The following is a 22517-nucleotide window of genomic DNA, read 5'->3' as shown; positions in this document are numbered from 1 at the left end:
GATCTTGTTGAACTTATTGTCAATTTTAGCATTGTAGACCACATTGTCCTCGAATGAGTACAACAGTACGTTCTCATCGTCAATTCGCTGCATTTGATATCCACGCATGTCAGAGACGGATACACGGCGACGTTCAGCGGGTGAGAGATTCATGTACGAATCAAACAAGGTTCGCTTTTGTCGCCATTGTTCGCTCCTCATTCGCTGTTGATTGAATTCACTTTCAACGACTTTATCGAAATAACGATTCAACATCTTGTCCATCATGTTTCTCGACTTCACTTTGTGTGGCTTGTATCGAATGATTGGAATTGTAGCAACGTATTCATCCATTTACTATGGGAGGAACAATGTGGGGCGACTTTGCCGTCTCCCCTACTTTACTTTGGTGTAACAAGATATCGTGAATGAGATGTACACATTCGAATTCAAGGAGATCGGACGGTCATTCGCGTCCGTCAGTACCCAGTCAATGTAGTCCAGGTTCGATTGTTCAATCACATCGATCGATAGGTTGTCCCAGGTGATCATGTTGTTCAGTCCCATCGATACATGAATCAGGTTATCGATCAACGGACTCTTCAGACCGAATGTTTGAGCATTGATACTACTGTAGACTCGGATCACACTCATGCCATTCGTGATGTCGTAGGGTTCACTCGCTACCATACCTGCCTCAACGATACCTTCCAACTTGAGGATACTCGTGTAATCAGGTGCGCCACTAAGGTCAACAGCGGTCGCCACATCACTGTTCAAGTATGCTCGGTTAACATCGTCTACCTGGATGGAATCGGCTATCGCACGGCATAACTCGGTAATCGAGTAGTAGCCAGGACCGACGTTGTACACCATTTCAAACCCTGACAGCATTTGAACCTTCACCACATTCATTGCACGAATGTTCCATAGAGAAGTGGTATCGATCTTGCATGTAATCGAAGTGATCTTGTACACAAGGTCACGAGGCATGATCACTGTATTGAACGTTTCATGGTATCGTTCGTTGTTCTTCGGAATTACTGTATTGTGGTTAATCACACTCACCGGTAGTGCACGATTATGACTCATTTACTTTGGAGAACATGGAAGTGAATGCACACTGTAATCGGCATTGGCAGGGCAATCGTTGCACCGGTCTTATCGGTCAACGAGAATGACCATTTGCGACTTTTGGGTACCACGACGTTCATGTGTGCATTCTCCGTAAACTCCTCGTTCAATACAACCAACGGAGACTGTCGTCGTTCTTGCATGTTGTTCACTCGATCAAGGACAAGGCAGGTGCCAGGCGATTCTCCCTTCATAGTCACTCTGTCGATTACCATGTCGCTTTTGATGAGATTGTTACTTGTGAATTCATGTTCGTACGTTCGAGCAATGTTGAACACTAGATTCATTTATTATTTCCTCCTGAAACGGTGAATCCGATTAGCAGGTACACGTTCCCAATGAACGATAGCGGTTCACCATTTTCGTCCTTCAATTCGTACACGATGCGATCAAGCAATTCAGAACATGGTACCAACATGCGATTCTTGTAGAAGTAATTCTTGTACAAGCTGTCCATCGGGACATTCGCAAGCAGTGGTATCGTCTTGCTTTTCACGATGTTGCAATACAGCTGTATGTTCGATAGACCGTTCGTGATATCGACAGGATATTCGGCAACCATCGGACCATAGTTGGCATAGTACACACCATCGTCGAAAGGGATACGCCATGTATGCGATTGCGATCCTGAAGCGGGAACGATGGTTCCCAGGTTACCACTCAACGAGAACACGTAGTCCGCGTGAATGTAGTACGCATCTGACTCAGCTTTCCATCGTATGTTCAGTACAGCCGAGTCAAAACACTGGTTCAAGCGCCATATCATGTCAGCCTGTGTCAATCGTGATGGTATGGTCCACTTGTGGTTCACCGTGTCATCCGTGTACGTAATGACTGTCTCAGCAGCACTATCGTCCAGTGTCATCATTCCGTACGGGAAGCGAATCGTCGTGTTAGCCGTGTACGACTCAGATTGATCCCAGTCAACGAAGGTACCCAATGATGGAACAACAACTTCATCATTCCTCACATACGTAACACGTGTCGGTTGTATGAATTCGATCGACACAGCACGATCGGAATACGTACTACCTTTGATCATATTCGTCACATTCAGACCATCGATGTTTGCCATCGCAAACTCGTAAGGTGATGTCAACTCGGGCATCCTGATGTAGTAATTGCGATAAAACTCGAAATAACAAGACAGATACACACCACCTGGTTCAGCGTATGGTCCGGGTATAATCTTGAAACATGGATTATCACAAAACAATATGAATCGTGGTTCTGTACCATTTCGACATCCCATTCGTACTCGACCACCATTATCTGCAATGACATATACCAAGTACCCTCCGAGAGACGCATCTACATATATCTTATTGATCACATTAGCGATCATATTCACGATATCAACAGCGCTATAATGACCTCGTTGGATTGTGAGAGGTCTTTCGCCATATCCACGTATTCCAAGTATAAAATTCGTCGTATCGATAAACACTCTCGTGTGATATATACTATCCTTGGAATACCAAGGTCCGATCGAAGAACCATTCGATGACACCAAGTCACCTGTATTTTCCGATGTGATATGCAATTCCAATTCTGGTGCATAGTCCTTCGCAGTCCATGACATGCTTTCTCTATTGTCATTCACCGTCCACGCAATCGCATTCTGGTGAGATGGAGGTAGCTCCATAGCACTCGCATATCGAGCATTGAGTTCATTAAAACATGTGGTTGTAAGAGTATTCATCTTGATCGGGGTAGACGTATCGTCCGTTATGTAGAATTCACCACTATCGAGTACTGAGCCATCAGCTAGGCGCATCGTGTATGTCGCGAGAGGCTTTAGCAGGAACCGATTATCATTCGTACGCATTTTCCAGTCATACGCAATGAAGGTGTTTGATCCTATGTACGCATGACCACCAATACCTTGATCATTCGTCATATCAGGTGGTGAATCGCTTTCAGGGTTGAACGAAGTTTCCACTGGTCGTTCGATGCACAGGTTCTGCACAGATGGAGACAGCTTGAACCATGGAGTCCAACCAAAACCATCGATCGTCGTGTCAACACTGGATCGATCGAAATACCATCCGTCTGCTTGGACATTGAAGCGAACATGATCATTCTCGATCGTCATGGATATGAGAGGAAGCACTTTCACCATTTCAGCACCGACAGCCTCGATGAACTCGGAGAACGTGTAGTAACCGACAGGCAATGTCAACATGTGCGAGACAGTGCCATCAGTAACAACCACGTGATTACACGAGGAAGACATGTAGTAGCGCTTCGGGTTATCCACTCCTTTCACCAAGATGTCCGATTCGAAACCAAGGATCGATTGGATCTCTGGTGCATTCGTGAAATCAATCATGTAGAAGTGATCTACCGTGATGTGGAACGCATTCTCACCGCTATACACCAATTCGAACAGGGCATCACTTGCATTCAGCTTTGCAATGATCGTTTCGATGTCATATGCACCGCGTGGTATCGTGATCTCTTGAATCGTAGCGCCAGCATTGATTAGCACCATTTGATCAGTCGGCACGTTGTGCAACACGAAGTCCGTATACAACGACACAGACGAGATGTAGCACTGGTCGAACGAGAGAGGATTGTCCAGCTTCACTTCCTTCTTGGTGGTATTGCCGAACACTTCAATCATACTGAACTGGTTTGCAGAGACAATCGTTGGGGGTGACGATGTCACCCCCGGGGGAAGCGAAGCTTCCCCCATCGATGAAGGCACTTCCTCCATCACGTCCTCAATCGTCAACTGGAGTTCGAATTCGCCGTTCAGTCGCATCATCTTGCCATCCATATCGCGGAACACGAACATCAATTGATCAAACCGAGTGATCATTGGTATGCACACGTCTTCCACACTTCGCACATAGTCAGCCGTTGGATCGTCAATGATCATCGTGGTGAGCAGGTTGTTGTTCTGGTTGGCAATCTTCAAGTCCGATGATCGCACGATCGTCGAGTAGACCTGGATCACTTGGCGATTTCGCGTGATATCAATCACGTTCGATCCACTGAACGAAGCAGGTAGAATGACCGTTCGTCCATCGAAGCCGAGGATCTCACGAATGTCAGGTGCATCCGTGAAGTCAATCGTGTGTGGAGACTGAATCCAGATACAACCGAACGACGAGGCATTCGTCGATATGGAAAATGTAGTATCGGTCATGGTATTGAGCAAGGCAATGATCTCACTGATCGTGTAATAACCAGCAGGGATTGTCACAGTCTCGTTATTGCTGTTAGTAATCACATTCGTCGTGTCCACGTTGTTGAACATCGAACCATTAGGATGAAACAGGACAGTCATGGAAGTGATATAGGGATTCTTGTACTTGTACGGATTAACCCATGTAAATGAGCCGTTGGTAGGTGAGCCTTGAATAAGCATGGAGTAGTGCATGGTCTTTCTCTCTTTACCTTAGTCAACAAGACAATGGGGAGGAATCGAAGATTCCTCCCGGGGCAACGTACGTTGCCCCATCACACCCATGGATATCATGGCCTACAATGGAAGTCAGGTTAACATTGCAGAAATTTGCCGAAATTGGCAGCCATGGGTTTCCGCGCGTTTCTTGTTATGGACAATACGGTGGCCAGGCAGGCAATGGCAGAAAATGGCAGAAATGGTCGAAAATGATCACATTGACCAGCAATAACAACCATAATAGTCATGGATATCGCACATTTCAGCACTCGTGTTTTACTCATGAGTGCTGAAATTCTTATGAAACGCAAAAATCAAGGTACCAGTTGAGGGGGTCTGAGGGGTGACTTTGGGGGATTTTTTGTGTTCTGACGGGAATACGCGAAAACAAAGATGGGGTCAGAGGGGCGACTTTGAGCCGCGCACTCTCGTAGATGAGGTCGGAGGGGCGACTTTGGGTTCCGCGTTTTTCACGTCATTCCCCTACTACTTATTACAATAAATACTTGTGAATTAGAGCTAATTCTTGAAATCACATGAAATGGGGAATACATAGAAGAAACATACGCAGCTATATAAAGACACTAATATTATATGGAAATAGCCATCAATATTGCTTTTCTAATAATCAGTATCGTTTGTATGAAATTAATGTGCTAGAATGAGTCAGCATTGCTTGCTTTGTGATAGTACTCCATTTCACAATTGTTTTCCTGAACAGTATCTTTCGTTTGAAGGAATGTGGATATTTTATGACATGAGTTACAGTGAATATTAATAATAATATTAATGATGATAACATTATTAGTTGGTTAGAACAAGTCAGGAGAGAGTTGTTGTAGATGTAGTGAACTGTTTAATATTCTGCATTCGTATAGTACGTACATTTTTAGAATTAGGGTTATTTACGTTTTCAACCAAAATGATGTTCTCATTTACTAGTTTCAATCGAATAGCACAGTATTACTTAAGAATCTTATCTACTTCTTGTTTCGTTTTGAAAAAAGGCATAGAGAGCATGGGTGTTGAGATTGGTTGTCACCTGTGTGACTACCCTATTTTCTGGATAACTTTCACTCCATAGATTCGAACCAGAAGACTTGGAAGTGAATCAGAAAATTTCAACTCTAGTTCATTTGTGGTTCAAGGTATTGCTATAAGACTGAAAAGTTGAATACATAGATCTTCCAAATCTACAATTCATAGAATTAGGTGATGAAGTATTCCGTAATACCGTAACAACAATAATTGAAAGTATTGAATGAATTAGAATGAAATAATTGATATAGATCTTCCATCATTACAATCCATTCGACTCGGTCGTGCTGCACTTCACGGAGAATCTGATGAATCAAGTTTGTTGAAAATGAAATGTAAAAATGAAATGATTCGAATTGTTTAAATCTAGATCTTCGGAATCTTACTTACATCAATTCTGAAGGAGAAAGTTTCTATGAGGCTAATTCATTGACATTAATAAGTAGATAATAATATTATTGAGATTGATTGTATTTAGGTATTCCAAATCTTCAGCATGTTAGTTTACCTTGTTCATTCAGTCATTTTCGATCAAAAACTATTTTGAGTATTGTTTGATTGATTTGGTTCTTTTCATAGATGTAGCTCCACTTCTTGCTGATCTTGTCCCCTATTAATAGATAAGGTGGTTCTAGTAAAATACTGCGCATTACATTTCATGTCATTGAAGTCAATGATCATTATACTTTCAATACGTACTCATTTCTTTGCTCATTTGTTCAAAATTCCCTATTACGATTCTTTGGTCAATCGTTGTTGTGTATGACACTCTATACTAATATATACAATCACTTGAATTCAATTTTTATCGATGCACTCGTCAGACCTGTATATATCACGGTATTAGTACTTTGCCACTTCCATTTGTCGCCTATCTTATTGTTATCATAATTTTGGTGCATTACTTGCGAAATGAATCACATGTTAGATAGACGTTTCTGTAATGTGCTTATCGAGTGCTATTAACCACATGGTAAGGAAAAGCATTTACTCCTTATTAAGCATGTTTATATAACAGCAATACGAATAAGGCACTTTACAGGAATTGCTGTTATTCACTAATTATTGTTTTTTCATGTCCAAAGTTACTTGGGTAGACATATTACTACACCGCAAAGAGTTATTACAAAACGGTAAAGGGGATCTAGCAATAGTCGACCAGCAAGTATATTCACGTATTCTTATTACTGTATTATCAGTAGTGGAATCTGTTGCTCATCGAGCAATACAGTATTGTGTAAATGGATGGACTTTGCCGGATGATAATACAAACCTGCCCGAAGGGGAGAAAATTATGCTAATGAAGGCTGTATTAGAAATATTTACTCAGCGCAACTTAATGATATGGCATCTTCATGATTTCTTGAATAGTCAGGAAATTGTTATTATTTGGATAGTTTCAAATATATGTATAGTATTCCTTTTACCAGTATTTGCGTGACCATTGCGAAGTGGCAAACTTAAGCTCCCAGAAAGGTTTACTAACTTTAAATATGCATCTAGCTGCTCTTTTAACGGAGATCGATCGTATTCGAAGTAATAGAGGTAGTTTGCAAACGTGTGTTTTTTTACCTGTGATTGATTTTCCCTAGTTCTGCGTCTCAGTCCAACCTAAACATCGAAGATTCTCTGAAATTTGTGGAAAATGCAACAAAGGAAGCTCCGCAGGGGCAAAACGACGCTCTTCTCTGCTACTCCTACTATTTGCTTGGCTATTTCTATTTTTATGAATTACATTGGAATTTGGTTTCTTCTTTTCTTCTCTCCTCATCCTTTCTAGGCGTTGCAGAATTGGGAGCGAAGCCATTTCAACCAGTTTGACTGGGATCATGAAGAAGTCGAAAGTCTTATATCACGTTTTTTTGTTACATTTATTCTATTTTAGACATAAAGAGCCCTTGCCAGCCTCCAAACACTCAAAAACCATGTAGTAAACTCGATCTGTCATCAGTGGATGTACTTCCCTTTATTCAGCGGAATCCGCCAGAAAATCATTATTGCCTTCACCCCAAATCCGAATTCTCGCGCTCTTCACTGATTCCCAACATTCAGTATCATCTTCGTCTCTGGAGCAAGGCTTCCTCTTTCTTTTTAAATCGTTTTTTGTTTTGTGTGTTTTGCTTGACTTGCAGTGGAGTCGCTGCATACCAATAAGGAACATTATGTTTGTTTGATGACAAGTCTGTATCAAGCCAACTATATCTCCGAAATGATATGTCTAAACCAATATTTTTCGTTTTGTTCCTATGACGATGTTGAAGTAATGTTGAAAGATCATGACTTTGACAATGCGTGCATTTACTTCCTCTCGGACATTCCGCTCCTCGAGATCCTAATCAAGCTCTATTCCCAACGCAGAACCATTTCGCAGGCTGCGTCAGAGGTAAATTGAATGGGGCTGAGTCGATTGGTAGACATTCCAATTGCTGATGGATCAGATGAAGAAGCCCGAAATTAACTATTTTAACGACCGTGCGATCTACAATACGTGAGCGTGTTCTCGGCAAGTAAAGTGTAGAGAGCGGAATAATTTGGAACGAAGATTACTGCGATATCTATTTATGAAGTTTATGGAAATGATAGAGTTATTTGATTGTTCTAGAAACCAATTTGATTGAATGTATATAGTCATCACGCATCTTCTGTGTGTTTCACTCCTTTCCATTTTTTATAATAAAACAATAACTTCGTGCCTTCCAAATCTCTTTTTCATTTCTCTCGCTGACCCTCTCTGCACGATATCTCTCCTTGTTGTCGCACATCCATCATTCCTCCCAATTCGATTCTCTTCTCTTGTCTTCTCTTGTCTCAAGTGACTCAAACAAACACTTCACCATTACTTTCCTAGTCGAATGGCATAGGAAATCGCTACTTCCCAACAGCGGCAATCAAACTCAGAGTTGACTCTGAACAAATAAAAATCGCCGTTTTCTGTGCGGATCTACGTCCCAGACGCTCTCCAAACGTACCTCAAAGAGACGTACATTCTCTGCATGCTCTACCAAATATGCAGTCGTCAGATCAATCACTTCCACCTTCTACGCATCATCCCGTCTCCCCGACCTCACTTTTTGCCACCAGCCATAACTAATCACAGCCTGGCCCTTCTCCACATACAACAAACAGCGCAGATAGCAAAATTGACATACATTTGAAGATTTGAACCAGAGCTGCTCTTGGTGGGGAAGCTACGTCCCATCAATCGACTGCTTTTACCTCCACGCGGCAGCTGACGCTCTGGCTTCGCAGACAACGACGGATGCGCAAAACGGGGCGCATCAACGCCTGTTGCCACTCCTCTGCATCTCGTCGAATCGCAGAAGCGGTAGAAGAAACTGCTGCAGGGTCAGAGTTTTGGCAGAAGAGCTTCTAACGGTAATCGAAAAAAACGGACCTACGTCGTCAATGAGCGTGACGAGATAATCGATAACATCGTTGTCATGCAGGAACGATGGAGACGTCCAGTTAATGTTTGAATTACTTGAACTATTTTGGAGTGGCGAGCTACCTTGATAATCAAGAAATAACTGTACGTTTCAGAAAAACCGGCTTCTTGAAACGAAAATCCAAAATGTTTTATCCACTGGGAAGTCTATCTGGAAAAGTCCTGCCAATCAACCTACCAAAATGCCCTTCAGCGTTGGGCGTAAAGCGACATCAGGATTTAGCAAAGACGTGAGGAGCTGCTTCAGCTCACTCGAAATCCCGTCGAGCGGGGGAGGCGAGTTATAGTTTTTCATTTTTACCATATAATCCATCAAATTGGAAAATTGGATGGGCAGTCTCCCGTATATCAAGACGTACAGAGAGACGCCGATGGACCAAATATCTGCCGAATACGACGAAAAGAGTCCGTCTACCATTGAGCGGGAAATCATCGGGCACCCTTCCAGCACTCTGGCGCCTGAAAGAAGCGGTCTCCCGAGAAGCTCTCGCGTAATCCACCTAAAAGATCGTTGTGTACATTGCAGACGTAGGAAAGACCTGAGATCTTTGTGTCCCTAGCTATTGAGTGTTCTAAGTGTGTGGACCCGCTGCGGGTGCGGACAAATCGATCGGGACGCAGGTTGAGATGGCAAATCTGTCGAGAGTGAACTAGCTATGTGAGGAGTGTGGAGGTTCTAACGGTAGTAGAGCCCGCTACAGACATCGAAGATGATGCGCGCTGCTTCCTCTTCCGAATACGTTTTCTAGGCGTTAGCCAGCGTGCGGGGAGGAACCGCGTCGCGAGTGGGGATGTAATACTGGTAATCGTCGGTGGCCTTCATGCAGAGTCCGCCGCCGCAAAATTCCTCAACTAAACAAAACAAAACACTCGCAGAACCAACAAAGAATTACATAATTGGTCGTGTCTCGGATGGCGTAGAGCGACAGAAGATTAGGGTGGCTGAGTTGCTTGCGAATCTCGAGCTCGTTGTACAAATTGTCAATGCCGTCCAGCACATCATCACTCACATCAAATGGCAATCTTCTAGAATTCTTCTTTAGAGTAGACTTGTTGATCACACGCACTAAATAGTCTTGTTGGATCCCGTTCTTGTCGATAGCAAAATGTCGAAGCACAGAATACTCATGACGAGCCACAAAGCTGTTTACCTTCACGCTAAATGTCCGATTCTCTTTTTCGCTTCTACTATTAGAGTCAATAAACATGCACACTTTAGTAGAGGAATTAGGCTGCTATTCACTTCATGATTCCCCTACAAGTCAGAGTCGAATCGTTTCCCCACCATTACTCTCACCTAAAATGCAAAATGAGGTAGATTGATTGAAGAAGCGATCTGTCCCAAAAATAAATAAATAATCGCGGGAAACAATAATCCAGTATTCTTTTCGGAATTGGATTTTCTTATTTCTGAAAATCCTAAAAGTGTTAGGGCCTTTCGAAGAGTGATTCAAACAAAAATAGAGCAAGAATCTCTCGAGCAAACAATTCCTTTTGAGTCTCATGGTAAAACACGTTCAATCAACGTGGAACTCACTCCCCTCTCTCCAAATCGCCCGAAGCCTGCATGTAGTTAATCTTCTCGATCGCCTCATCCAAATACACAATCGCCTGCTGCGTTTCCTCTCGCTTCTTCGTGATTCCCGGGTCCTCTGCCAGCATTTCCACCACCGCCTGGTCGTTAAACAATTCCTCGACCACCGTGGCAGTCATCTGCTCCATCACCTTGTTCACGAGCATATAAACAATCGCCTGCATTCTATCCATTTCCTCCTCGCTCTCCTACCTTCGGAATCGCATCGATCAGCTTCTTCCGAACGATGTCAAAATACGACTTCAAAATCCGCTTCACGATTTCCGCGGATATTTTCTTCTCCATCGCGGCCGCGTCGTTCAGCACGCTCTCCGCATCCTCCTCTCCCTCCTCCGTCGTGTGCAGCAACTGCTTCAGCGTGTCCTGATAGCGTTTTTCGTTGCTGCACGCCGTGACCCAATTGACCCAGTTTTCCGCGGTTTGCTGCTGATTGGTGCGGAATTGGAGCGTGCGAAGCTCCGCCTGGATCTCAAAGACGTACTCGCCTGCGGCCTGGTTGGCCTCCAGCATCCGCGCGGATGCGTTTTCGAGCGAGAACGAGTGGGGCTCGGAAGAAGGATCGTTTATGGAAGTGTTGTGTGCATAGGTTCTGAAAGTGACCCAAAACGGGCAAACAAACAAGATTCGATTTTGAATTTGAACAAAACGTCGCTGGTACTGGTGAAACTTGTTCCGTTTGTCCCTTCTCTTCAGTCCTCTCCCCTCCTTTACAGCCAATTCTCCACCACTGGCAGCGAATAACTCGGCGTCTGCTTCGCCTTCTTCGCTAGCAGCTCCTACCCATCACTCCCCGCGGGGATCGCCACCTTCTGCACCGCGGCGGTCGCCTCCACGCGGACTTTCTCGATGTGCGTCCCGTTGAAATCGGGATGTCGCACGTTGACCAGCGTCAATTCCATCGCCAAAAGCTGCCGAACCAGCTCCACGGTCTTCTGCGTCTGCCTACCAATCGTGGAAACCAAACGTGGAAACGAGGTAATGAGGGCTTGGAGCACGGCGAACAGCCGCTGTTTGAAGAGAGGACAGGTCGTGAAGATGGGCAAATCGACGAGCTGGAGGTCCGTGACGAGCTCTTCTTCGACCAATCGCGTGCAGTCCTCGCTGCATTCGATCGAATTCCATAACGAAACTACCAGTACGGGTAGAACGTGAGGATCCCCTTCTTCGTGAGGTTGATAAACGACTGGTCGGGCGTGAAGAGACCGCCGCTGACGCCCTGCTGATTCGCGATGTCCTGCAGAATTTCTGCACTTCAAAAGGGGAAACAAAAGGGGAAACCGGCGTCGGGGATCTCTTGCACATAGTCCAATGCGTCCATTTTCGATCGAAACACGTCTAGATCCCACCTCTCAAAAAGTGGAAACCGTGGAAAATGTATCGGATTCGCGCGCCTCCGACGACTTCTCCGATTTCGGTGGACGCGTTTCCGTCGATGAGCTGCTGATAGCGCGCAACGAACTGGTTCAGCGAATCGAAGAAGGCGATTTGCATCTGCGAGAGCGTGCTGAGCCCGACGGACATGGCCTCCAATTCCTTGCTACCACTCAGCGAGAGCCGGTTCTCTCACATTTTCTCCGCTTTGAACTCGTTCACCTTCGTGATAATCGCGGGGAGGCCCACTTTGATGTGGTTCAGCAGCAGCTGGTTCAGCTTCTCGCGCAGAAATCGCGTTCCGTTCACCCGCGCAATCGACGCATACCGCGCTCGCAAGAACTCTTCTTCGTCCCGCCACTGCTTCGCCATGCTTTTCCGCGTGTCAATATCCTTCTGCCCGCGGTTAATCACTCCCACGTACCCCAAACGCAGCGGAATCACGCGATTTGACAAAATCTCGAACGCGTCCGTCCCGCGATCCATCAAATCCAGCTTCGTCAGCACGCCTACCGTTCGCAGGCCCTCCGGATCGACTTCGCGCGCCATCTGGATCGCGTCGCTGTTCGCCAGATCCGTATTCGCGGCCGTCACCGCCATGATAATGCAGTTCGGCTGCCGAATGAACTTCAGAACCATCCGCCGAATGATCACCTCGATGTCCTTCGGCTGGTCCCCCACCGGCACTCTACATAAATCGGAGAAACAAAGGGGAACCGCGTGATTCCGGGGAGGTCGATGAGCGTCAGATTGATCACGTGCGGACTGTAGATCTTGAGAATGATGGGTCGCTCGGACACGCAGATGCCTGTGCCCGTCTCGCGGATGGTGTCCGCTTCGATTTCCTCGCGGATTTCGTCGAAATCGAAGTACTGCCGGCCCGGTTTGTGCAAAAACACGCCGAAATCTAGTCGACAGCGCGCTCCAACGCAAACCTGCGCGCACAGAGTCGTCGTAAATCAGCTGCAGGATGAGCGGGCGGCGCGTGACGATGCCGCTCCCGCGGGGAAGGAAGTCCTTGCCGACGATGTTCTCGAGAACGCTGCTTTTGCCGCTCGATTGGCCGCCGACGACGGCGATTTGGGGCATGTCGAGGACGTTGTTGCCCACGATGGCGAACACTTCTTGGATCTTGTTCACGATCTCGATGAGGCCTTGCAAACCTTCGCGTTTTTCTTTGGGTTGCGGAGCAGGAGTCGGAGGAGGCGCAGCATGATCAAACAAACGACCCTCACTGTCATAGTACACGTTTTCGTCTGCGTCTTCGTCTTCTTTTGCATTGTAACGAGAATAGTCCTCTTCGGCGTAGCCATAACGTTCAGAAGTAGATGATGAACGATGTGGACGCTGCACGATTCTAGATTCATAGGAATCCGTATAATCGTCTGGAGGAGGTGGAAGACGACGCTTATAGTCATTGGGTCGAGGAGCTGGACGACGAGGTGCCGTAGAGTCATTTGGACCTCGTCGAGAACTGCGAGATCCATAGTTATCCCTTTCCTGATTGTCGTAACGACTATACGACTCTCGAGGATAATCTTCCTCACGATCCTCATATTCACCTCTCGAATATCGGAACGTTCGATTTTCTCCCCTTCCGTAAGAGTCTTCAGTCGGTTGGCTCGATCGTCTCGAATGACTGGAATGTGTCCTAGAAATCACTCCAAAAGATTATACTATTGCCTTCTACTATGTTCAGAAGAATAGTCACCGCGATAACTACTCATAACTGAAAAAATGTGTGTGAAAAGCAGAGATTGTTGATTTAGGTAATAATAATAATAATAATAATAAAGAGGTAAATGATTAGGTGGATTGCAAATATGTGGGGGTTCATATATAATGCGACGATACGAGATTCACGAAAATAGGTGTAGAAAGAAATGCTCGCTCAGATTTATGTACCAACACAAGTCTCTACATCATGTCCCGAAAGACATTTTGAACTCAGCCGTTTCGTCATCATAGCGAGAATATCACCGATTTTTAGTACCTTCCTATCATCCCTTGGAGTTTCCATCAGATTTGGCTAACACAGTCATAATCGGTTTTACCGGTCCGCCCTGCGTTTCATTGTCGCGAGGCCAAACCAGTCGTTGAATTCCAAATCGATGAATCTATTGGTTTTCGATTCATCGATATGGAAATAAGAAATACTTTCTCACAAAATCACCTGGAGTTTCATTATTGTACTTCGTACCAGATTTGTGTAAACGCAAATGAGTTTAATTCAGAAGTTTTACTGCGCGCTTGAGCCGATTATGCTCTACTGTATGGAAGATTGTTTTGGTGGTCCCAAAATATTCAAGGTGAAGACAGCGGTGAATCTGCAGGTATCGATTGTCGTTATTCATACTTTCTATTAGAAAGGAGGAACGTTTATCTATGTCCTCTTGTTGATGTTGATTTTCAAGAATACTTCTCTTCAACTTCTTTTGTACATATCCATTAAAACAGAATCACTACAGTGCTTTTCTTCACAAGTACTGGGCATTGCATGGTTCCTATGGACTCATTTGGCTCTTAAAAAGTGCGGTTATGCCAGATCCTGCTTTTGAAAAGAGTTGCACGATTGGATCGAGTATTGGTGCCAGTAGGACAGTTGTAGAATCGTTACATAGTGGTTTTCATTCTAATTCCTTACTGGGTTGCTCCTTATTTGATTGCAGCAGGTTATACGACTGCTCCGCCAACTGTTGTCATGGCGATCTGTGTGTTAATGCACAATTTGGGAGTGGCAATCATGATGGTGTCAGGTAGGACTAGAGCATTCCTATTCAACCAGATGCTCAGAAATACTACACTCTACAGTATAAGAAGGGACTGATCATGGATGGAATGTACAAATACATTCGAAGTCCTAATTACCTCGGTGAAGTTCTTATTTATTCTTCATACGCTCTCCTGTCCAATGTGAAGAGTGGCAATGAAGCGATAATGCGTAGCATTGGCTCCCGTGGATAATTCTGTTCTATGTATGGGGAACGGTGTTTGCCACCCGCATCATAACCAAAGAAAAGCGAATGGAGCGGTAGAAGATGTGGAATCGATTGAATATAGTCATCCGGAGTGGGAAGAGTATAAAAAGCGAACTAACACGATCTTACCGATTCGTTTTTTCATGCACTTTTTTGAAAAGAGTAAATCTGACTCTTGTGTTTGTTGAATAATCTGTGGTACATTGATTGGTGACGAGAAGATAAAGAGTTCAGAGTTATGCTATCATTGTAATGTGACGAAGAGAGAAATCCTTCTTGTAATCTACGCAGTAATGAATAGTACTTCGATTGGAATACACGTCTTTGAAGATAAAAGAACGGTTTATAATATGATTTGTAACAGTTTTTCTAGTTACTGTGACTATATTTTATTAAATAGATGATTGCCTTTGTATGAGGAAACAGTGATGCACTTTGAATTTGGTAAAAGTTAAGACACATTTACTATTGCACTTAGTATAATAATGAACAACATGATTGAAACATAACACACAAATAATCATTCACAATAACTCAAAGCCTTGAAGAGAATCTGAGCGTATCACATAAATTGGATTGTGAAGACTATGTCTGCTTGATTTTGACAAGATCAGCGAGAATGGAAGAAACATCTATAAACGAAATAAAACCAATCAAGCAATACTCAGAATTGATTTCGATCGAACTTCCTGGAATGAATCAGGTAGCTTTATTTGTTGAAGATTTGGAATATCTAAACATTATCAACATTCAGCACTTTTCAAAACTACTTTCCAATGTCACCGCACAATAATAACAAAAACTCCATCCATCAGAAATAAGTGATGTCAGATTAGGAAGATCTATGCATTCAATCATTTCAAATCATTTCATATATACTTCGCATTCTCAAGGAACATCCATAAATATTACTTCCACAAAGTGCAGCATAACCGAGTGTAATAGATTGTAATGATGGAAGATCTATATCAGTCATTTCATTCACATTCATTCTATACTTTCAATTATTGTGCAGCTGGATCCACTGAATGCAGTATATCCCAGGGTGATTGATTGTAAATTAGGAAAATCTAATCATATTATATTCATAATCACATCAATACCTCGAATTATAAATGAACTACCAAGGAAATTGTTTGAGTAATTTCTGAACACTCCAATTTTGATAGATTTTAGTTGTGGGCAATTCTTCAATTCAAAGTCTCCTCCAAAATCACTGAAACTATATCGAGCAATATCAATCGACTCCAATGATTCACAATTCAATATGTGGAAGGATTTCCTAGTATTATTCCCATTGCAATTCTTTTTTTCAGTAAATGCATTTTCTCCTATTTTCAAGGTTTTCAATCGATTCAATCCATCGATATTGAACGTTTGCACTCTTTTGAAGCATTCTATACCAACTTCAATTGATTCCAACCATTTGAATTTGTTTAAGTCTAGTACATTTATCTCGTTACAGATAAAATTAGTTGTCACCAATTCCGTTACGTTCAAATCCATTTCATTCAATTCAGAACTATTGTTCACTTCAATTCGTTTGGAAGGCACATTTACAATTGGTTCAGTTTTCATTTCACTCAGATTTTCATTCTTCAATACACTTCGAATACTTTCATTCATTCCTTTCACATACCAACCTTCATACAATTGAATTCCTCCATCCTTTTCTTTGCCATGTTCCCATTCACTTTCACGAATTGCTGTTCCACTGCTTTCATCAAGCAAATATCCCAATCCATTTCGGACAAATTTACCATTTTCGATACTATATCCTCCTATATATACTGGAATTCGATTCAATATTTCATCATTACTATTCTCATCATCGTTTTCAGCATATTCGATCATTTGGTTATTATCAACATCAAATTCACGAATCATTCGAATCAATTTGTCTTTTGACCAATATCCTTCTATCTTTTCTTTACCATCATTTTCTATATCATATTCGATTCCATAACCATTTCGATTCATTTCTTCATCAAATCCACCTCGATAGATCACAATATCACCATCATCATTCTCTTCATCATTATCATTTCCACGCTTACTTCGAATTGTCATCATCAATCCTTTTTTACTATTTTCTATCATTCTTCGATCTCCATCATTTCCGAGAATCGAATTCCAGTTTTCTTTTTGTAATGCTTTACCATTTTCATATTCAGTTAATTCACCGATTCGTTTACCATTTTTCATCATCCATGTAAGGCTCAAGATTCCTCGATTGAATAATTGGCAACGACCTTCTACTTTACCCTCTTTCATTTCACTCAACAAATACTCATTGGAATGATCTCCTTGAAATAGAGTGACTTCATATTGTACCCCATTATGGGAAATAATCTTCTTTTCCCTGGTAATGTAGTCATTGAGTAAGTATCTAGATTCTCTAGATTGTTTTAACGAATCTATATTTTGATTTTATCAATAATAAATACAAGAAAATTGGTTGGCCATAGTAATAAATCGTTTATGCCTTATATCAGCCATATGAAATGCACGTGACATACGGCTTTTTATTGTGCGCTACAATAGAGTAATTCATTTTTAAAATAAATAATATATTCAACAAATAACAATTCTCTTATGTATAATCAAAGAAAAAAAAGAATTGCGAACTTATTAAAATATATTACCAAACACGTCTAAAAGACATTATATGGATGTAGTTTCAGTATATCGATAATAATGTGCCAACAGAATACTAATTGGAAGGGAGAAAATAGGTGGAAATGCGATCTTTCTATTTTGGTATATGCTAGGTATATCTGCTTAAAAGAATTAAATATATTTGGTTTATCGTTTCACTTTCGTTTTTGTCACATCACGTAATGTGTTTTATGTCAATAGTTGTAATTGTAGAATATAGGAATTAGAAATAGTAGAATGGAACGATCAGAATTCATTGTGCATGTCTGATGATGTTGTTGTTCCAACAACGTGTTAATATACATCTATGGAAATAGATTGCATTATATTATACATTTTCTATAGGCTTTGTGAAAAGAATAAAAGAGAAGCTTAATGAGTGGTGGCAAACAGTCGTGAGTATGTGAAACCATTATTATTATTAGTGGACACTATATTAGTATTAGTTAGGCATATGTACTGATGAGTATACTATAATTGATATTTCTTATGGTAATTGTGATAAATGAACAATCCTAACAATAATTATAAAAGTAAATCATTATATTTATGTTGTAGTATTACCGTTTGATAATAGTGTACATGGGAGATAAAAAAATCCAGTAAAAGTATTTTATACTGCAATCAAATACTATATGTTCGTTTCTTATTTTTGGTTTTAAATATTACATTTTTTAATGAATTCATCTACGGATTCTGGAATTCAATCAAGTTGTATAGTCGAAATAGCACCATTGAACGTGTCTCATGACCAGGGAAACAAATCGGGGTTTGAGGTTGATATTTGGAGTTGGTGTATTGCTAATCAATTTCCCATTAGTACTATAAAAAATACTGATAGTGAGAATGTGATTCTGAACATTGGTTCTCCACATCAAGGTTATACTATTCAAACGAAGATGAAAGATGGAAAATTAAATGGAAAAGCTACTCTCAAAACAGAGAACAATACGATAATAGCAGAATTCGAGTATCAAAGTAATGAGATAAAGGGACAATGTATATTGTACTATGATTCAGGCGAATTATATTTTGAAGGGAATTTTGAAAATGGGTATCGTCAGGGATTTGGAAAAGAGTATGATAAGAATGGGAATGTGATATTTGAAGGGCGCTTTGAAAAAGGATGTAGGGTCCGTCAGTATGAAAGAATGGATGGAATGGAAGGTTATTGGAAAGAATTGGATGGGAAAGGAAATGTGATTTCGATTTGTCACAAGAATGAAAATGGAATGAATGAAGGATTGTGCTACTTTTATAAAGCAGGATTACTGGACCGAGCCAGTATTTGGGAAAACAATGAAGAAATAGCGATTTTATATCGATTTGAAAAGGATATAATGATCGAATACAAAGATGGTGTAAAGTGTTTTGAAGGATACTATGAAGGTTCCATTGAGACAGGATTTTCTCGAGTATCTGGAAAAGAATATGATCAGGATGGCCAGAATGTTATTTATGACGGTGAGTTTGAAAATGGAAAACGGCATGGATTGGGAACATCTTTTAAAAACAATATAATAGAATATGATGGAGAATGGGTGAAAGGACAACATAAAAGTCTGTATGCTATGGTAAATTTAATACTCCCTTCAGTATCTTGGTTATGTGTCTCCACATATACATTTACCAACCCTCTTGCTATAATAGTGGTGTTATTCCTGGACATTATATATATCCCTGGTCTCATCTTTTTATTTTTCAATTATATAAGGAGTATTCGATCTATATATAAGGTAACAAGATATTTCAAGCCAAGTATTCTAGATAGGCTGTATACATATAAAGATGAATGTGCTACATTTGGAGATGGGGTTTGTAATCAAGTAACAACCTGCAAAATCGATGGATTGAATCGATTGAAAACGATCAAAATCGGAAACAATTCATTTACTCAGAAAAAGAATAGGTATGGAAATAATAAATCGAAATCATTCCACATATTGAACTGTGAATCATTGCAATCGATTGAAATTGGTGAATACAGCTTTACTGACTTTGCTGGAGAATTTGAATTGTGGAATCTACCACATTTACAATCTATTCAAATTGGTACAATTGGAAATGATTCATACAATTTCTATTTTAGTTCATTTGTGATTCGAGGTATTACTATAAGAGTGAATATTTCTTATCATTAAATCTTCCAAATCTTCAATCCATTACATTAGGTAATAGTGCATTCTGTGCATCTGTTTCAACTGTAATCGAAAGTAATGAATGAAAATGAAGGACATAATGAATCTAGATCTTCCATCATTACGATCCATTCAACTCGGTACTAATGCGCTTGCTGGGATAGGTAATGAAGATGAATCTTGTTCCTTGATAATGCGAAGTAATAATGAAATGATTCAAAATGATTTAAATAGACCTTCCGAATCTAACATTTATCCGTTCTAAAAGTGAAAGTTTCCGTTTTGCTCGTGTAGTGACATTGGAAAGTATTAGGGATGATATATATTACGATAGTATTTAGATATTCCAAATCTACAACAGGTTGATTTGCCATATGCATTCGAAAGAGTTAATTCGAAGTTGATTTCTAGTATTATTTTCCTTGATTTGATTTCATCCATAGATATTTCTTCCATTCTTGCTGATCTTGTCGAACTTAAAGCAGATAGCAAAACTGGTGTGACGTCTTTGTGAAATGCATATTCATAAAACAATAATGTTGTTTGTTCAATGCATATTCTTATCCCAAATTACTCTTCTATCATATTGGTTCGAGTGTCAATGTGTATTATCATGCCATTTTGAGTCGCTTATGCCTATAGATATTTCTGCAATTCCATTAACTCATTACATTACATTTCATTTCATTCATTCATTCATTCATGCATTCAAAATAAGACATAGTTATACCATGTAATAGCAGTATTTTTCCATAATATGATACATAAATACATTATCATTCTCTCCAATAGCAGGTTTATGAAATGTTAGTCATATTATCAAAACCATTTCTGTTCGAATAATTCTTTTATTTTGTTAACAAATGGTTTCAATATGGCACTTCTTCTTGATTTAGTTTAAAATACATACATATATGGATAGTTAGAAAATCTTTCACTTCACACTTAACGCAATTTATCCCCCAATACCTATTCCACACCGGATTTTAATTCTAATACAACGGACAAAAAGTAAACTATATTTTAGCTATAATAATGTTCCACTGTCTTTCACTTTCAGTATTGTCAATCAGAATAATCTCTGCTTCTCTATGCTTCTTCCAAAAACAAGCAGTAGTCAATTTGTGTAAGTCACCCATCAGAATGATACCCGCATTCTTGTATTCCAAGAACTTTCTTGTCGTTAATATTTCAAACATATTACTATATTCCATTATATCTGTCATTAGCAATTCATTATTATAGTTATCTCTCTATTTTGTTTCATGAGTGAGCTAAATGCAGTGTTGTCTGAGCATTTGTGTTTAGAAGATGTGAATATTCCTTCATCTGCCAAATCCTTAACTCAGGTTGTTTCTTCGTTTTTTCTTGATAGAATAGATTTCAGATAGCACCAGAGAAAGAGGTGGAAGTGAAACGATTGAATCTACTGGCTTTTCCGAACCATCAAGTTGTATACGAACTAATGATGATAAATGTGATCACTCGGAGATTCAAGATAATTGCCATTCTGTTCTTACATTAGATAGTAAAGCTAGTTGTAATTCAGCTCCAGAAAAGTCTGATCATAATGCAAATATTACTGTACAGCTTGCTACGAAGCCGAATGAAAGAAAATCAGGCTCTATGAGTCATGAAGCCGAATTAGCTTCCGAAGATATTACTAGGATTTTGCCTGATTTGGAAAAGATGTCTCTGGCCGATCTAATGTCTCTGTGCAAAATATATCGAGATAAAGTAGTGTCCGAAGACAGTGTTGGCGATGTGCGGATTCTTCAAGAAATAAATCGCGTGTTATCGCTACGAATTAACAGGCCAAGTTGTTCAGTTGGGAAGAAGGACTGTTCTCCTCAACCAAAGTCATCATTAGAAGCAAACACTGTATCACATAAGGATTCTGGAACGGTTTCTGTGAATTTGAGTATTCTTTCTAACGACTCTCTGGAGCTCAGTGCGCTGAATGAAAACGAGGATGAGCTGCTTCTCTCACGATCCTTGAGAAAAGCGTCAGAAGACTCGAGCGGGGCTACGTTGCAGTTTAGCCGTGGAGAAAGTCCCGTTTTGACTGGGTTAGAAGAGATTGAGTTGATTCCAGTGGATGATGATTTTGTGATGGAGCGAGTGGATGGAGAGCACTCCAAATATGAGAGCTTTCACTCTCTCGAACTGAAACACGCACGAATTCGTCGGAGAGATGAGGTGGAGGCTGATTCCAAACGAGTTCACTTATCTGTTTGACTTGTACCATATTTTTATCTCTTTTATTTTATCACTTATTTTTGTTTGTTTGTTTGTTTGTTTGTTTACTTATTTACAAACACGAAAAACCATTAAACAAGGACCCGGTTAAAAGCAAGACCTCCAGGAGCAGTAACATTGGTAGCTACCTTTCCCTTCTGTCCGTCTGTGACATCAAACTCCACCTATGCATCAAGAACGTCTCGAACACGTACACTTTCACCCTCTTTCAAGAAACGGAAACCACTGCTCTTGATACTACTCTGGTGAACGAAAACTACATGTTATTCACAAAGAGTATCCTTACTATCTGTAGTAAGGTCACTGCCAGGATCAGGAATGATAAAACCATATCTATACGTAATTTAGTGTACAGAAAATCATACCCCTTCTTGTTGTTGAACCACTTGCACTTTCCAGTGTACACATAACGTAAACAAGCAGCTGTTCTCTAAAACCATTAATCTCCATAAATCGCAGAGTACGGGAACGACAGATGTTACAGACTTTACCAAACCAAACATCCTACCGC

General features: G+C 41.0%; 6 protein-coding genes; 2 read left to right on the top strand and 4 right to left on the bottom strand.

Moving 5' to 3' along the window:
• Positions 1 to 8395: 8395 nt before the first annotated feature.
• GSBLH_T00002599001 (uncharacterized protein) lies at positions 8396 to 10264 on the bottom strand. XM_013041074.1 has 5 exons: positions 9892 to 10264; positions 9784 to 9860; positions 9690 to 9753; positions 9595 to 9658; positions 8396 to 9564 (listed from the first exon to the last, which is right to left on the bottom strand). Exons 1-5 carry the CDS (start codon positions 10214 to 10216, stop codon positions 9438 to 9440), a joined length of 657 nt encoding a protein of 218 aa, XP_012896528.1. The 5' UTR covers positions 10217 to 10264; the 3' UTR covers positions 8396 to 9437.
• A 209-nt stretch (positions 10265 to 10473) lies between these two features.
• GSBLH_T00002598001 (uncharacterized protein) lies at positions 10474 to 11501 on the bottom strand (the record flags this gene model as incomplete). XM_013041073.1 has 4 exons in its annotated part: positions 10474 to 10760; positions 10795 to 11191; positions 11222 to 11354; positions 11390 to 11501. 4 exons carry the CDS (start codon positions 11499 to 11501, stop codon positions 10542 to 10544), a joined length of 861 nt encoding a protein of 286 aa, XP_012896527.1. The 3' UTR covers positions 10474 to 10541.
• Positions 11502 to 12165: 664 nt separating this feature from the next.
• GSBLH_T00002597001 (uncharacterized protein) lies at positions 12166 to 13125 on the bottom strand (the record flags this gene model as incomplete). XM_013041072.1 has 3 exons in its annotated part: positions 12909 to 13125; positions 12691 to 12880; positions 12166 to 12661 (listed from the first exon to the last, which is right to left on the bottom strand). Exons 1-3 carry the CDS (start codon positions 13060 to 13062, stop codon positions 12166 to 12168), a joined length of 840 nt encoding a protein of 279 aa, XP_012896526.1. The 5' UTR covers positions 13063 to 13125.
• A 1386-nt stretch (positions 13126 to 14511) lies between these two features.
• On the top strand, positions 14512 to 15139 carry GSBLH_T00002596001 (uncharacterized protein; the record flags this gene model as incomplete). Its single annotated transcript, XM_013041071.1, has 5 exons — positions 14512 to 14566; positions 14595 to 14729; positions 14759 to 14886; positions 14919 to 15004; positions 15034 to 15139. The coding sequence occupies 5 exons, from the start codon at positions 14512 to 14514 to the stop codon at positions 15137 to 15139; spliced, it is 510 nt and encodes a 169-aa protein (XP_012896525.1).
• A 3147-nt stretch (positions 15140 to 18286) lies between these two features.
• Positions 18287 to 20280, top strand: GSBLH_T00002595001 (uncharacterized protein; the record flags this gene model as incomplete). XM_013041070.1 has 6 exons in its annotated part: positions 18287 to 19705; positions 19729 to 19822; positions 19858 to 19947; positions 19982 to 20053; positions 20089 to 20157; positions 20191 to 20280. The coding sequence occupies 6 exons, from the start codon at positions 18287 to 18289 to the stop codon at positions 20259 to 20261; spliced, it is 1815 nt and encodes a 604-aa protein (XP_012896524.1). The 3' UTR covers positions 20262 to 20280.
• Positions 20281 to 22071: 1791 nt separating this feature from the next.
• GSBLH_T00002594001 (Cold-shock protein DNA-binding) lies at positions 22072 to 22509 on the bottom strand (the record flags this gene model as incomplete). XM_013041069.1 has 5 exons in its annotated part: positions 22072 to 22170; positions 22201 to 22262; positions 22293 to 22339; positions 22372 to 22436; positions 22471 to 22509. The coding sequence occupies 5 exons, from the start codon at positions 22507 to 22509 to the stop codon at positions 22078 to 22080; spliced, it is 306 nt and encodes a 101-aa protein (XP_012896523.1). The 3' UTR covers positions 22072 to 22077.
• Between the last annotated feature and the right edge of the window lie 8 nt (positions 22510 to 22517).

Source organism: Blastocystis hominis, assembly GCF_000151665.1.
Source record: "Blastocystis hominis, Singapore isolate B (sub-type 7) whole genome shotgun sequence assembly, scaffold_2".
Classification (NCBI taxonomy): Eukaryota; class Bigyra; order Opalinata; family Blastocystidae; genus Blastocystis; species Blastocystis hominis.
This window is presented reverse-complemented; position numbering and strand designations above follow the sequence as displayed.